Source organism: Pipistrellus hanaki (assembly GCF_964339955.1).
Source record: "Pipistrellus hanaki genome assembly, chromosome: 13".
In the NCBI taxonomy this organism is placed as follows: domain Eukaryota; kingdom Metazoa; phylum Chordata; class Mammalia; order Chiroptera; family Vespertilionidae; genus Pipistrellus; species Pipistrellus hanaki.
This window is the reverse complement of record NC_140515.1, coordinates 6974043-6990486: the sequence shown is the minus strand read 5'-3', so window position 1 is coordinate 6990486 and position 16444 is coordinate 6974043. Positions and strand designations below refer to the sequence as shown.

General features: G+C 50.1%; 1 protein-coding gene across 1 annotated transcript in view; it reads right to left on the bottom strand.

Moving 5' to 3' along the window:
- Positions 1–1821: 1821 nt before the first annotated feature.
- The window catches only part of RYBP (RING1 and YY1 binding protein), a 74757-nt gene continuing 60134 nt past the window's right edge, over positions 1822–16444 (bottom strand). The window contains exons 3-5 of the mRNA XM_084902098.1: positions 5943–6119; positions 5752–5850; positions 1822–5383 (exon numbers count right to left, since the gene is read on the bottom strand). Coding sequence (XP_084758224.1) covers positions 5131–5383; positions 5752–5850; positions 5943–6119 — 529 coding nt within the window. The 3' untranslated portion in view covers positions 1822–5130. The remainder of the gene's footprint in view (positions 5384–5751; positions 5851–5942; positions 6120–16444) is intronic.

The window sequence follows — 16444 nt, the reverse complement described above, 5'->3', positions numbered from 1 at the left end:
GTGGCTCTTAGGGTCTCCCCAGACTCAGTTTCCCCATCTGTAAAGGGTGGCAGGTGCTCGGCTCCGAGGCTTCCAAACAGTGGCCTCCACTGAAGGTCACCGGACCTCCCCTTGCGGCTGTGCTGGCGGCTGGGCCTGGGCCCTTCTTCCCGGGAGCAGGCGGCTGCTGGCGGTGCTCAGCCTGGGCCCACGCAGCCAAAGCTCTCTGTGTCGCGTGGGTCTTAATAAGATCCACGGCGAGCTTTTCCTCTCCAGCATGTTAATCAGGACACGTGGTGGCAAACGCAATCAAACAGAGTGGACGTGGACAGAGGCCCAGCGTCCCACCTGGTTTCAGGCCTTCGCCCGGCTTCTCCCTGCCCAGCAGGGGGCGCCCTCCGTCTGCCCGCGGCGTCCTGGGCCTCACAGGAACCTGGGGTCTTGGCACCAGAGCAGGTGGAGGGAGGCACGGAGAATCCGCTGCCAGGAGTGCTGTGATTGATCAGTGATGCCTGGCACAGCCCCGGGGGGGAAGCCTGGAAGCCTCAGGAGCACCTGCACCTACCCTGGGAGTGGTCTGCCCAGTGCCCCCTGTGCACACTGCCTGCCTCACAGCGAGCCCCGCCTGGGGCTCCTGCCAGCACAGGGGGCTCTACCGCACAGCTGGATGTCTCCTTTCAGTCCAGGCTGAGCCCCAACGTCTTCCCAGATGTTGGAACTTCAAATGGAAGTCAGAGCTCGCAGGGCTCACTGGAGTGTGCTTCCAGCAGCCTGTCCGGCCTGGCTCCTTAGACCCTGAGCCAGCAGGAGTCTGGGCAGACGCTCCTCCAACAGGCGGCCCCACCCTTTTCCTTGCACGGTCTCCAGGTCTCAGCGTGGCCCCTGGGGACTGCTGGGGACAGGGACCGAGGCCCCCACTGCTCTCCTCTCCTCTCCTCTGCCCAGGAAGATGCTGAGAGCAGAGCATAATAAGCTTGGGCACATGCCAGCTTAAAACCTCTTCCTACCCAAGACTAACCCAGCAAGAGCTTCCTACGCCATGCAGCCCATTCCAGCCAGGGCGCCTCAGGGCATCTAACCGGCCCAGCGCTGGGCGCCTCGCCTCCCTCCCGGCACTTCCCGTGGGGACCCACCTGCTGCACGCTGTCCAGTGGGGACAGCTCCCGTCCTCCCACATGGCGAAGCCGGGGCCCAGCAAGGACCGACCCGCAGGACTCCTCAGGAGCACAGAGAGCCTGACCCACGCCTCTGGGCGACGCCAGACGCACAAGCTCCCTTCAGCCTTCCAGATTTCTGAGGGGCTAGGCTCAGGTTCGACTCTGGGAAATTAGGACAAGGACAAAGGAACATGCCAACCTTCTGTTACCAGGACAAACCTGTTTTCACACGAGGGTCCGGAGCCTTTTCCAGGCCCTTCCCTTCAGTGCTGGGGCACGCCAACGGACCAGCAGTCCCCGGGGATGCCCGGGGCCCTGGAGGCAGCCGCCGGGCCCAGGCAGGGCCCGCTCTGCCCTTGGGGCGCCCGGCCTGACACTGTCCTCTGCTTCAGCCGAGCGCCTGCCTAACTGCAGGGCCAGAACCAGGCTGCCTCCCGAGGCCTTCAGCACCACTGAGCTGACCTCCGGGCGCCCTCCCCACCGCCTCCTTCAGCTCCCAGCGCCCGGTCCAAAGGATGCACGTGACACATCGCTTGTTTCCTTCCAAAACTCGGCCATCCCTTGCCCAAGCACTGCTGCAGCCACGGGCCACGCCAGCTCCCCACACACATCCCTTTGCCTCCTGCTCCCCATGGGCACACTCCACCAGTTAACAAACTTAAGTTCAGAAAGGAATCATTTCCCACACAAAACTAAGATTTCAATGTAAACTTTACTATTTTATTTGTGAAAAAACTACAAGCAGAATTCATAAATAGACATTTCTATTTAAAGCAGGAAAATGATAAAGTGGCTTCTAATAACACAGTCGTGCACATGCCAGCAACAGGAATATATTAACATCTTTATTTGCTAGACAAAGAGCAGTGTCCAATATAAATTCCCCAAACACTTAAGACCTGTGAATTTCTGACCAGTTCACAAAACCACCAACTGACACTTGCGTGTGAAGAAAAATCAGACCTAAGACTCAGCTATCAAGACAGACAGAGCAGAAACCTCCGAAGCGAGACAAGCCGTCTTCCTGGGAAAATGAAAAATATAGCTCGTATAATACAGTAACAAAAATTCACAAGATTATGTTTGACATACTTAACAAGCATTCTCTATTTTTCTCCAACAAACAAAGCTAAGGAAATAATGTAACCATCTTTACACAGTAAATTAAGGTTACAAGTCATACACAAGAACAGAACTGCTTGCGCATTAAAAACTGTTCAGCTCCATTGTCATACTCTAAATGTTGGCTCTTAAACCATTTTCGGTTACATACAAGCAAAGGTTATTATATATTCAGCAATTAATAAATTTTCAATAATTTACGATATGGTAGCTTAGAAAAGTAGGCTGAGAATGGTCTTGATAAGGCAGGTGAGACGTCTTTGTGGAACGCAACTCCCAGAAGCTTCTGCCATTGCTCCCAAACACCCAGACTGGAACAGAAGGGCTTGGACTGAAATGTTCTGGGGCGTCGTACTTCACCTTCCAGCTGCTCAAACAGAGCACGTCAGGTAAGCTGTGTGCTCGCGCTGAAGGTCGGGTGGTTAAAACCAATGGAGACTTGCAAGGGTAACACTGTGCTTTGTTTTGGCTTTATGACCAGGCATTTCTGACCCTTTAATGTATGCCTTTCTAATCTACACCAGCGTCTGTGCACACTGCCCACCCATGGGGCAGACGGCAAATGCAGGAAGTTCCACGGATTCCGTCTCCAGAGCACGTCTGAGGGATCTCAACGTCAGACATCAAGTGCCCACCACCCCGGGCTCAGCAGCCTGCAGTGCAGGGGCCAGGACACGGGCCCGGCAGGCTCCTGTCACTTGCAGTTCCACCAAAACGGCCACGTCATCCCACGGTCCTAACGCACCCTCCATCCGTCACCTCCCGTTCTCTGCTCATCACGGAGGCAAAGCCAAAACACCACAACACTGGCCATCGTTAATTAGCAGCTGAGTAGCTGGTTCCTCAGCTTTCCCCACTAATCTAGGAGTCCAATCACTTTACCGGAGACTAATTCTGAAAAGTCACACAGTGTTTCTGAAATGCACACCAACACTTTATGGTTCGGAAAGCAGTGCAACCCACGAGTTTGGTGACATCTAATTTTTCTTATTAAAAAGGTAATTTTCAAACTTAGCAATTCCTTAAATCTCTGGAAAATAAATATGGCTGACTAATTTACCCTCCCTGAGACCCTTAATAAAAGGAATATTAAAACTTTAGAAGGAATGTCTTTGCAATATCCCACGAATATTAAATTGTGGATTTAAAATTCATAGTCAAATCACTATGTATTATATATTCTGATACTTACAGAAAGCATTTGATTTCCTTTGGTTCATTAATAAATACTTGAAAAAGGTATCTAAAAAGGTAAGCACAGCTCGCATCCCAGATGCAAGCATCATTGTGAAGAGGGGACATGTCCGAGCGTTGGCGAGCAGGACCACAGCCCCCGCGGCACTGCGTTGGACCCTGTGCTTGGAGAGCAGACTGAGCTCGTGCGCAGGAGTGACGGAGACCTGACGGCAGGGGAAAGGAGCGGCTGTTCACGTCTCCGTGTCCCTGAGGCCTCCAGACAGAGTGACTTCTATTCTTCAGCATACCAGGCTTCTCACCCCCCGGGGGCTTTCTCACAGCCTGCTGCCCTCCCAGGCACCCCCAGGTATGACCAATAAAGGAAGGCGGCGCCGAGTCCCCGACATGCTGGAGTCTGGGGCTCTGGACACGTGTGGTGGGAGTTACACAGAGAGACATTAATCCGAATGACAAAACAACGCTGTAAAACGCTGGCGGTGGAAACCTCAGTGGCCTTTGCTGTCGTCGCCCCCCTCCCCCACAGTAAAAACCGGGCGAAAAGACACTTCACAGCAGAGCTTACTGTTACCCGCAGACCCAGGAAGGAGCCCAGGCTCCCACAGCGCTCTTCCCAGCAGGGGTGAGCCTGCAGGTCCTCAGGACAAGGAAGAAAACAATTCCCACCACTGAAACCACTGCATAAGGAACACGTGAGGGGAAGGAGGGCAGGAGGCAAACCAACTTCAATGACAAAACCACCAGGGAAGGCCTGGGATTGGCTTCTTGTATGGACCAAAAATGCAGTTTACTCAGGTTGAATCCTAGAACTAAGCGACAATTCATAGTCTGACCCCAGCCCCGGCAGAGGCCTGGAAGCGGGGGGATGGTGGACGGAACACCTTTTTCACGAGCGCCACGAGACAGCACTGCCACCACCGCAGTCCGCCCTCGGCACAGGCCCCGGCCAGCACCGGGAGCAGTCCGGGAGGGGGACCACACCGCTGGACGACCTGCTTTCCTATCAGCCATACTCTTCTCACATGCCACACTGCCTGTGGGCCGGAGCACAGCTCGTGTAAGACCGGTTTTAATGCAATGTCAGCGCTTCGTAGAAGGGACGGTCCCGGGTCTGTAACTGTTCAAGGTTGTACTCACTTCACAGTGTATCAAGCACCAGCGTTGCCATGGATGGTTTCAAATAACCCTTTATATATAATTTTATATTTATATATAGTTATATCAAAACTGATAGTACATAGTATAACTGGAAGAAAGAAATAAACTTAGAAGGATATGCTGAGAGGATGGAGCTTGTGAACATAATAAATAAAAGTTCCCTCCCCCTCCCAGGCCACCCCCCAACAAAACAAAAACAAAAACCAGTTGTAATGTACATGGAAAATTGTGCACAGCAGATTTTTTTTTTATATATAAAAAGTAGATTCAGGAGCACATCCAATTATAAATGATTGTTAGGAAAATCATATAAAACAATGGAATACATAAAAGTGTCAAGAGTAATCGTCAGGGTGCGAAATTCCTTGGTGGCCAAACGCCCATGGCAAGCAGACACGATCCTGGCAGCATCGCGATAGGCCGATGTCCACAGAAGGTTCTCCAGGCGCACGCAGCACGGGCAGGTGGAGGTGTGAATTTCAGACCCTGATTCATAGTTTCCACGACTCCATGTGCAATTTCAGAAAGACTCGTCATTCACTGCGGACAGGTCGCCCTTGGGCGTGGAGGAGCGGGAGGAGCCCTTGTCTGTGCTCTCCGAGCCCGAGCTGCTCTGGTGCTGCTGTTCGGAGCCTGCGCTGGAGGTCACTGTGGAGGAGGATGTGGAGGAGGAGCGAGTCTTTTCCTTAAAGTCTGTGATGATGACGGTCACGTTACCCACAGTCACTGCCAGCTGCTGCGCGGTGCTCCTGTCCACGTTTTTCAGCCGGGGCCTGAAAGCACCACCACGGGGACAGTTACATAAGCTACGGATTAGAAGTGGTTCTGGCAGACATCAACACACAGATTTCATGACACCCACCACATGCCACGGCTGACCATAAAACCTGCAGTTTGCCCTCAGCAGTCCCAGAAACCACCGCCGTTAGCAAAGCTCTGGGCCTCTCCAATATGATCAATGCATCTGTCTCCCATTTGGCCACAGTGGTATAACGCAGCGTGCGCGCACGCAGCTGACAGTCTCAGACCTAGTTCTCCCCTACCCCTCAGCCTATAAACCCACAGGCACAAAGCCGTCTGGTTCCGGAGGAGGACTCAGTGCACCAGAGCAGCATTGAGCTCTGCGTTCTAGTTTCCGTACCTGGAGGTGTGGTTTGACTCGCTGGTCTTGGTTGTAGCATTTGCAGACTGTATGCTGTTTGCTTCACTCGGGGGGTCTTTCAGGACATCGGACTTTGGTCTAAAGGGGCGGGGGACCAAGAGAGACATTTAAAAGATATCGCTGATTCACCTGCAAAACAACATATCATGCCGAGTTACCCAGGAACTTACTTTGTTTTCTTGTTGGTATTTTTCTTGGTAACACTGGGACTAATCTCCTTATCTTTCTCGGGTTTCTCTTTGTCTTGCTTTTCAACTTTCTCCTTCTTCTCCTTCTTTGGGGGTGGTGGGGTGGCATACTGCTGTGCCACCTGCTGCGCCACCAGCTGAGAATTGATTCGAGGTTTTCTAAAATATTCAAGGAAAGACACACCATTACTTGCTTTATAAATGCCAGTCTTTACTTTGGTCTTCCAATTTCTTAGATATTTACACTGGTGTCTGGCATCTCAGAACTCAATTGGATAGTGCTATCTCTACGTTACTGCTGCCCTGTAGCATGGAGGAGTCTCTTTCGAACTCACTTCTTGCGCATCTACCTTTAAGGGCACGTGCAGGTGCTCACACGAGCAGTGAAGTGCCTCTCAGCCATGAGGGCACTGCGTTGGCTCGGAGTGCGGAGAGCGCGCTACTTCTTCTGAGCTGTCAGGATGACACAAATGCCCCCCACCCCCTGCAGAGGCTTCACCTCTCTTCATTACATGGACACTGGTAACCCCTGAGAAGGGGATAAAATCATAAGTGTGACATCTCCCCGCCATGATCCCGACGTGGTCTGCTCCCTGCAGCTATGTGACTGGCACGGACAACAGACAACATAGAGCAAGAAAGGGGGTGGAGACGAAAAGCCACTATAAAACCTTCAGATGACACGTCCATGGTGAGAGCAACCGTCATGTCCTCCCCACCTGCGGCTGACGCTGGCCCTCAGCACGGTTTGCCAATTGTTGTCACTGCAAGACCCTGCAGGCCACGTGGAGGCAGCAGAAAGGAAGCTGCACAGCGCTCCTCTCCACAGACATTTCGGCACAAGGCAGGGAACCCAGAAACCGGATCCGCTCTAGAGGGGAAATGACTAGCTGCCACCACTAATGATGCCCTCAGACTACAGCTCCCTCTGCTCCCCAGGATGGAGGGCTGGACAGAGAAAAGCAAACCAAAACGAGTTTGCTGGATCCATGGCTGCCCGCACTAGGCACGGTCTGCTCCGAGTGGCCAGCGCTCATGGCATGTGCCTTCGCCAGAAACATGCCAACAGAGGCATGCTCAGAGCCAGTTCCTGGGGCTCCGGCTGCACAGGCATGGGTACCATGGAAGCCAGTCAGGGACACCTCAGACTGGGCCACAGAGTCACTGGGCCAGGGCTTCATACACAGGTGGGAGCCCCCCTAAGCCACGCCCCCAGCAGGAGCCTCCTCCACCCACAGCGGTGTGGTGCGGGCACCCTCACAAAGAAGGCCATGCATCGCAGATACTAGCTGGGGACACAGCAGCTCGCTGTCCACGGGGTCACCAACCATGTCTGTCAGCGTGCCACCCACTCCAGCCAGCTCGGCCGGGGTGAACCTGAGAACAGGCCATTCGGACTCAGAAGAGCTGCACCTCGAGGAGAACCTCCACTACGCCAGTCTGTGTGCAGTGCTCCAGGGAGTCTCACCGAGAACAAGAGGATGTCTGCACGCCGGGCCAGGAGTATCTCAACAGAGCCACCAGGTGCCTGGCCACTCCAGGACGCCTGCCCATCTATGACGTCACTACCACGGGCACTGTGACTGCCAATCAACTGTATACCCCTCAGTGGCAAAACTGCACCCTAATCATCTCCGTTAGTGAAATGATCTACTGGGTAAACAGCGAATAAACACACCTTGCAGAGAAAACAAAGCAGAGTGAAGACTGAGGAGAGGGCCTGGGCTCCAGGGGTGCCAGGGAGTCACCGCTGCCTTTAGAGCAGGCCCAGGGGAGCAGGCTGCAGAGCCAGGGCCTCGGGGACCACCGGGTACCTCAGAGCCTTCTTTGAGAACCTCCTAGACAGAAGGGTGAGCAGGCTGGAGATTTCTGCAGGAAAGGGAGACACCGTGTGCTGTGCGCTCGAAGAGGAAGGAAGACCGACGGCCACCGAGTTAGGAGTGAACTCAGGGGACGGGGGAGAGAAAGCACACACTCACGAAGGCTGGGGAGAAGGGGGACACTTCCTCTGAGACGGGAGAGGGATACTAGGTAAGGGGCTGAGCGGAACATGGAAATGAAAAGGCAGAGGAGGTTCAGAAACCACGAGCATAGGCACAGCGCTGTCTGGTGGGCAGCAGGCAGAGCAGCAGCCAAGAGAGCTGGTGACGAGCAGAGGAGGGATTCCGCATCTCACACACGGCCTGAGTGGCCCGAGCGTGGTGTGCTTTAGGGACACTCTGAGCTCCCCACAAGCTTACCCAGGATGGGCCTTCCCCTCCTCTGGCACTCCACTCAGCTACGGGCATCCTGCCATGTCTGCCATGTCTGCCATGGGCAATCCTCTAGCATGTCGGCAAACACCCCCCAAAGTTCTTCAGCCTATGCCACAGTCCAGGATCGGCAGGGCAAACTTACCTTGCACCAGGTGAGATGGGCTACACCCTTCACAGGCAGCACGCGTGCCCGCGTGCTCCTAAGATCGTGACTAGAATGGAGGACAGTCCAGTGCCCCTCTCCTCTAATGCTCAGCCAAACAACATTTCACAAGTGAGGAGCCAAGGCTCTCTGGGATCTACCCGTTATCAAGAAACTAGAGGCCCGGTGCACAGACTTGTGCACATTGAAAGGAAATTATCTAGAAGGTGGTGGTGGTGTGTGTGTGTGTGTGTGGGGGGGGGGGGGGGGCAGGGCAGGGCGGGGCAGGATTGGGTGAGACGGGCCAGACACACCTGAGCCAACCTCCCAGGTCCCTCTCCAGTTGGCCTCACCTGGGGCGGTGCTGGGGATCAAAGGGTAACTGCGGAATGAGTGGGGTCCCTCAACCTGGCCTGTGAGGATGGGGCCAAAACCAGCAGTCTAACATCCCCCCAGGGCTTCCAGAGTGCAAGAGGGCACTCTGCAAAGCTGCTGTCGTGTGGCAGCTCCTGTGTTGAACAGATGCCCCCTGGTGGTCAGTGTGTGTTCATAGCTACCCGCTGGGCATCCGGTCACTTCAGCTTTTATATATATAGGTTATTATAGCTGCTATTTCAAGTGAATTCTCCCAGGACCTAGGGATGTGGGTGAGGTAGAAAAATACACCTGACATGTTTGGAAAAGGCCCACAATGCTTCTGAATAAAGAGCTACTAGCACTTCCTGGCTCAAAAAGCAGCACAGCCCCTTGGAAGGGGAAAGGGAGGAGATCCCTTGCTCTTGCAATGAAGGTGCTACGTACCCCAATGCTCCAGCAGCTTTTGCCATGTGCTCCTCCGTGTTTCTAGGCCAATGTGCTCTGACTGCGTGTGACAGAATGGAAAAGGCCAGCCCCCAGGAACAGAGCTGCACACACTTCGCTCCTGCACAGCCCAAACCAGCTAGCTTCCAGGTCAGGCATTCCCAGTGGCGCCTGAAGTCAAAGAGGCGATGGTCCAGGCAGCCCCGACAGCCGCCGCCCAGCTGGATGGCCAACAGCCTCCAGAGGAGGAAGTCAATTCCCCTTCCACAAGGAAGACAAAAAGATTAAGAAACGTAGCTAAGGGTTAGGTAAGCAGCTGAGCTGGGATTTTTTTTTTTTAAATATATTTTATTGATTTTATACAGAGTGGGAGGGAGAGAGATAGAGAGTCAGAAACATCGATGAGAGAGAGTCATCGATCAGCTGCCTCTTGCACACCCCCTACTGGGGATATACCCGCAACTAAGGTACATGCCCTTGACCGGAATCGAACCCGGGACCCTTCAGTCCCCAAGCCGACGCTCTATCCATTGAGCCAAACCGGTCTTGGCCTGAGCTGGGATTTTTAACCCAAATCCATCTGGAATTCTCATGGGTTCCTCTTACAAAGGAACTGCAAATGAGCCTCTCTACTTTGGAAGAGCCCAGACTTGTTTTTAGGTGTGTGTGTGGGGGGAGGGAGTGCCCCAGCAGAAGGTACTAGGATGAAAAGCTATGGTTCAGACACCTCCCGAGAGTCCCACTGTCCTCCTTGTCTGACAAGAGACCACTGGGTGTCCTCCAGAGAAGGGAAAAGGGCAGGAGAAGCTGGCAAGAATGTCTCCCCTGTCTGTAAGGAATGAACCCCCATCAGATGGTGAACAATGCTGACCCCGACAGAGTCCTTCCCACAGATCAGCTGCTCAGGGAAGTCTTCCTGAGTCACACCACAAACGCCAGCAGCTCATCTGACGGGCAGAACTTCCAACGTGCTGTAAGAGTGCCAATGCTCCAGTGTGGGTCTCCACAATGACCCAAGTTTCCCAACTAACAAACCTTAAATAAGCCATTAACAGCCGCCACGACAGAGCGGAAAACATGAGATGTGTGTCCCAGACTCTGACAGGAGGGAGATATTAAGATGAATTTCACTAAGTAAGTAGCAATATTAAATTATTTCCTCTAATTAATTCCCTTTTAACGTGCATGAATTTTGTGCACCAGGCTACTAGTAGTCAATAATATTGTAATAACTACATATAGTGTCAGGTGGATCACTTTATAAGTTATATAAGTGTCTAATCGCTATGTTGTACACCAGAAACTAATATAATATTGTACGTCAACTGGGAAAATATACCTTCTTAAAATTATTTTATAAGACCTATTTTTATTTCAGTAGAGTTTACAAGAGAAAATCTATTGTGAAATTGCAATAAACAGTCATCATCAGGAAAGCGTCTATTTGCATTTAAACAGCTAATATTTCAGAAAAGTCTATTCCATGATAAGTGAAGTAAATCTTTATCTAGAGACATCAATTTGAAAAGGCAAAATTTCAGAGTTCAAGCATATATGAGTGAGATCACAAAACAAGATACCTTTCAGGGTAGTTTTGCTATGTGTACCTGTGTCAATGGGGAACATAGGCAAATCCTGCCTTTTAGAGACAGGTCTACTGCATACCTTTGCCTTTCCCTCCTGAGCACTCAGGGAACCTGAGATCTTGCCACTCGTTTCTCATTGTGATTCTCAGAGACCACAACAAGCAACAGGCATACAAGTCCTGTGGCACACATATCCTGGCCTTTCCTCGTGTTCAGCTCTTCCTAAAGGATCACTTGGCCTTTTTCATTTAAAATACACGAAAGGCGCTAAAATCAGACAAATCATCCATCAAGGAGGGGGGGCCCTTACTGGTTTGGACTGAAGGGTCCCGAGTTCAATTCCGATCAAGGGCATGTACCTTGGTTGCGCACACATCCCTAGTGGGACTGAGCAGGAGACAGCTGATTGATGTTTCTCTCTCACTGATGTTTCTAGCTCTCTATTCCTTTCCCTTTCTCTCTGTAAAAAACACAATTGATGAAAATTATTATTTTTTTTTTTAAAGGAGGGGGTTACAAATGGTGTTCAAGTTGCCCTAGCTGGTTTGGCTCTGTGGATAGAGCATCAGCCCATGGACTTAAGGGCTGTGGGTTCGATTCCGGTCAATATCATGTACCTCAGAGTTGCAGGCTCCATCACTGGCCCTAGTTGTTGGGATACATACAGGAGGCAATCAATCGACGTGTCTCACATCACTGTAATTCTCTGTCTCTCTCCCTCCCTCCACTCCCTCTAAGAACCAGTGGGAAAATATCCTTGGGTGAAGATCAACAATGAACACTGCCCTGGAGTTCTCTGGCCATGGCTTCTGCAAGGCCCCCAACCCTCCCTGCCCGGCCACCTGTTTGCTGAGGAATGAACACTCTGTGAATGCCTTTCCACTGAGCTTACTCTCAGGAGCCCATGGTTCTTCATGACACCCCCTGTGGTACTGTGAGCACAGGAGCCTCTCCATGTGACCATTTTCCTATCCCTGCACTCAACAGATCATCCTACACATGTGCATTGGGCCAGCTGGGACAGGGATGAATGAATTTTTGCATTACTGATAACCCAACACATAAGTACTGGGGGGAGGAAGGGGAGCAAAGTATTCTGTGCATGGCCGTTATTTAGTAACACCCACTAAAACATTTAATCTAATATGCAAATTAACTCACTCCACCACAAAGATGGCGGCATCCGGGCAGGCAGCACCCCCCACCCCCACCCCAGCAGAGACAATGCAGGGGGGCATCAGTGCGTGACCTACAGAGGAAACATTTTTTCTGACCACACATTGGTTAAGCTCCCGGTACGCCACTCACTGTGTTCTTGGTAACTTGGGTAATAAGAATCCAAGAAGGTGATCTAGGGTTTTTCCACCTCACTCCTGGATGAAAAACTAAGGTCTGCTGCTGGAGGGGCTAAGAAATGTCATATCCTGCCCTAGCCAGTTTGGCTCAGTGGATAGAGCCTCGGCCTGCCAATCTCAGGGTCTCGGTTCGATTCTGATCAAGGACATGAACCTAGGTTGCAGGCTTCTCCCTGGCCAGGGCCCAGGTCAGGGTTCAAGCAGGAGGCAACCAATCGAAGTGTCCCTCTCACAGTTTCACTGTCTTTCCCTCTCTCTTCTATGCTATCTAAAAAATCAATGGAAAAATATCCTCAGGTGAGGCAAAAAAAAAAAAAGAAAGAAAAGAAAAGAAAAGAAAAGAAAGGAAGGAAAGAAAGAAAGAAAGAAAGAAAGAAAGAAAGAAAGAAAGAAAGAAAGAAAGGACAAAAGAAAAAATAGAAATATATCCTATGAAAGAGACATCTTGAAAATGCATTTTTCGTGGTGAAGGGACTGGAGTCCGTGTTAATGAAAACTCCTTGGCAGCTGCAGCAGCCAGCAGTAGGGTGATGGGGCTGGCGCCTTCCCCTGATCAGCCCAGTCACCTCAGAGGGATGCTGGGGAGCAGGTCTAAGCCGTCAGCAGGACATCCCCTGAGGGCTCCCAATTTGTGAGAGGGGGCAGGCTGGGCTGAGGGGACCTCTGCCAAGTGCACAAATTTCATGCACTGGGACTCTAGTTCTAAAAATAAAATAGGAATAACAGTGAATTCAACCTCAGGAAACCGGGTAGGCCAAATATGTAAAAATGCTTTATAAAGGAAACAATTTTTCTTCGCAAAAGTATCTTGTTAAACCACAATAAGGTTAATAAATCTGATCTTTTAACCAGTCTGCATACAATAATGCATTCCAAGTTGTAAACAACCAAACTGCAAATACATTTGTAGACTACAATCCACTTTTAAACTGGGTAAAGCCTGCATTTCTCTGAGGCAGTGTAAGTGTTAAACACAGGAGGGCTTGTCTATTCCAACAATACCTTCCACTGAACAGAATGCTCCAGGTTTTGATGACTAACACTGACGAGGCCACTACTCATTTTCTGTCCATTCTACCCAGCTCCTAAGTCATTCACATTTTGGAAAATATCAAAGATAACAGAGAGGTGGGGAGGAGAAATGCTGCGAGAGGAACCCAGAAGAGTTCTAGCTCCAACATTAACAACCACGAGACCTTATGTCGAATGGACCTGAGATTTATCGAATGACCACTTAGTAAATTATGTAAGGTCAACCACTAGGGCATATCCAGAAACTAACATAATATTGTATGTCATCTGCAACTGAAAAGTAAAAAATGATTTACATTTAAAAAGTAAATCACACACACATTATGAGACCTTTAAAGGTGATACAAGACTTTTTAAAAACCTAGAAACGCATACAACAGATTTAAAGTAAGAGGCTACTTTTTTGCATCCGCCTGTATTTTTTGTTAAACGACTAATGCCCCAGTTTAGCCTCAGCAATTCTAAAGATAAGTTAGACAGCTGCTAAAAAGAGAGGGTTAGCCACCAGAGCAAAAGAATCAGAATTTCTAGACTATTAATCTGATGTCCATGTCAGCATGCTGGCTGAATGCTTCTTTTAAATAAAATATTTCAATACCTTAAAGTTTTCTGTACCTTTTTCATATTCACATGTTGTGGTGTTATAGTTCAGTATTACTAAGAATCCCACCAATGTGATCCCAATGAAGAATAAATAACATATGAGGAAATATGGTACATGATTTGGTTTATAAATAAATTCCCAGGGAGTTTCCAGGTAAGTGCTTTCTTTTCATTTTATTTATTTATTTACAATATTTATTTATTTATTTATTTATTTATTTATTTATTTTTATTACTTTCTTATTGGTTTCAGAGAGGAAGGGGAAGGGAGAGAGAAAAAAGTATCAATAATGAGAAAGAATTATTGATCACCTGCCTCCTGCATGTCCCGTGATCAGGAATCGAACTATGATCTCCTGGTTCATAGGTCGATGCTCAACGCCTGAGCCATTGCAGTCATTTTAAAGGACTGAGAACATTGGACAAATATTCATCTGTTCAGCTATGGGAAGATGGAACCACACCACAGCTCCAGCCTCAGTCTACCCTGATGCAGGAGAGAAGACCTCGGACTAGTGGTCAGCCTCCGTGACAGCGCCCCGTTGGGTGGGCCGGTTCAGGCCATGTCTCCATGCCTCAGCCCCAGCGGCTGTGCTCGGGGAAGGTGAGGAGCACTCACGGCCACAACTGCTCCTACCACAGTATCAGGCCACGAAGCCACCAAACAAGGATCGCTCCGAGGTTCCCTGCCACCGTGCTGGGTCACCATGCACGGCATTAATTCCCTCTGCTCCCCAAAGAGTCGTGCCGCCCCCCTCGTGTGTGTGTGTGTGTGTGTGTGTATGTGTGTGTGTGTGTGTGTGTGTCTCCTAAGTAGTTCTTTCCCCTCTCCTGTAAGCACTTGTCTTCATGGCATTTCTCACTCCTTTAGCTCGTCTGCTAGAATGAGCCAGTGGTGCTATGAAGGGGGTCTTAGTTTGTCTTCCAGGTTATGCTTCCCCATCAGTACACATCGTTCTCAGAACTGCTGCTCAGACAACCAGTTATTTTCCTCAAACTGACTACAAATCATTCACTAAAAAGACAAGGTGGGGGAGGAGACAAGCCATGCCCTCTCTCTCGCCTATCCTTCCTCCGTCACCTTCACAGGCTAGGCAGCGATGGCCTTGGGGTATGCAGACCTTTGGACTTTAGCCAGACCTAGCTAACCACTCTCAGATAAACTACTCAAAGTGGGACACACCTCATTCAACAGTGTGGAAGTAGACTAAATAAGGTCAAGTTCACTTAGTTGTTGCAATAATGTATGTACATACAGCATGTGGACATTCAACAAAGTCCCTTAACAATAACATACCCATTTCACAGCAGCACTCCCCCGGCCTCGGCGCTGGGCTCCTGGGAGGCTGCATAAGCAGGCAGCGGCGGGCATCTTCCTCCAGGCGAGGCTCTCAATGTGGAGCCTTCACATTAGCCAGCTGTCCACAGCAACAGCAGCACTGAGCATCCTCAGTGACTTAACCCTGCTTCTCCTGCACGTTTCAGATAGAATTTTGGTTTTGCAGATATTCCTTTTACAAAAGGATGCCTCTAGGAGGCCACCAGACTTTAACTGTACAATGTGCATGGCACCACATGCACACTCCCCACATACAACTTGGTCAGGAACAGTTGGTGCCCACAGAACTAAACCATCATTCTTAACGTATAGACAGCAGAACCAGAAATGTTCTACTCTAGTTCACAATCATCATTTTGAATATTCAGATTTCTCCATGTCCTAAAAGCACACTTAGTTAACATACAACTGAGCACTACTAAGTGTGGGCACTCCAACTTTTCTGCAACTCAGGAGCATACATTCAATAAATAAAAGGAGCTACAAGTAGTTTAGATTCTTAAAAACAAAACGTCTATTTCATAAGCCAACCTGGCAGCAACAGATAGGTGTCTTAGCCTCCTAGGGGCCCTCAAAACCCTCGAGGGAAAGGGGGAAGGGGAGGCAATGAAGCCACAACTACTTCCATAGTGCTTTTGTTTTCTATAATAATTGTAAGACATTACTAGCCAGGGCTGAAAAATAACAATTTTAAGCTTACTCAACATCCCAACAACATTTAAGAAGTGGGCTTAAGGTATTTCTTTTCTTTTAAAAAAATATTTTTTCGATTTATAGAGAGGAAGGGAGAGGGATAGAGAGTTAGAAACATCGACGAGAGAGAAACCTCGATCAGCTGACTCCTGCACACTCCCTACTGGGTATGTGCCTGGGACCCTTCAGTCCACCGGCTGACGCTCTATCCACTGAGCCAAACTGGTTTAGGGCTGGGCTTAAGGTATTTCAACCAGAGTATAGATTTGGTTTCCTCTCCCCTGTGGTGCCTAAAAATAATTGTATTGTGGTCATTTGAATAGTTTAAGTAAATGTCCCATAATAAATACGCCCATGGATCTCACACAGCATTTCCCCAGAAGCCAGCCCACTAAAAAAGAACGTACCGTGTGGGCCAAATCCTCAGAGCAAGGCTGAGGATTGGGTCTGGGCAGCAGTGCAAGGTCACTGGCAAACCTGAGCCAGTGTGCGTGTCCCAGTAGCTGCTGGCACTGCAAGCAGGTGCAGTGGAGACACGCCTTTCCTCACCTGCCATGTGTCCGACGAGGAAAGCCATGGAGGCCTCCAGTGTCTGCTCTGTCTGGGCCACCTCTCGTGCTTCTCAAACCTGCTTGGGTAAAGAGGCGGAATGTAATAACATGCCTCCTGCTGCCTCCT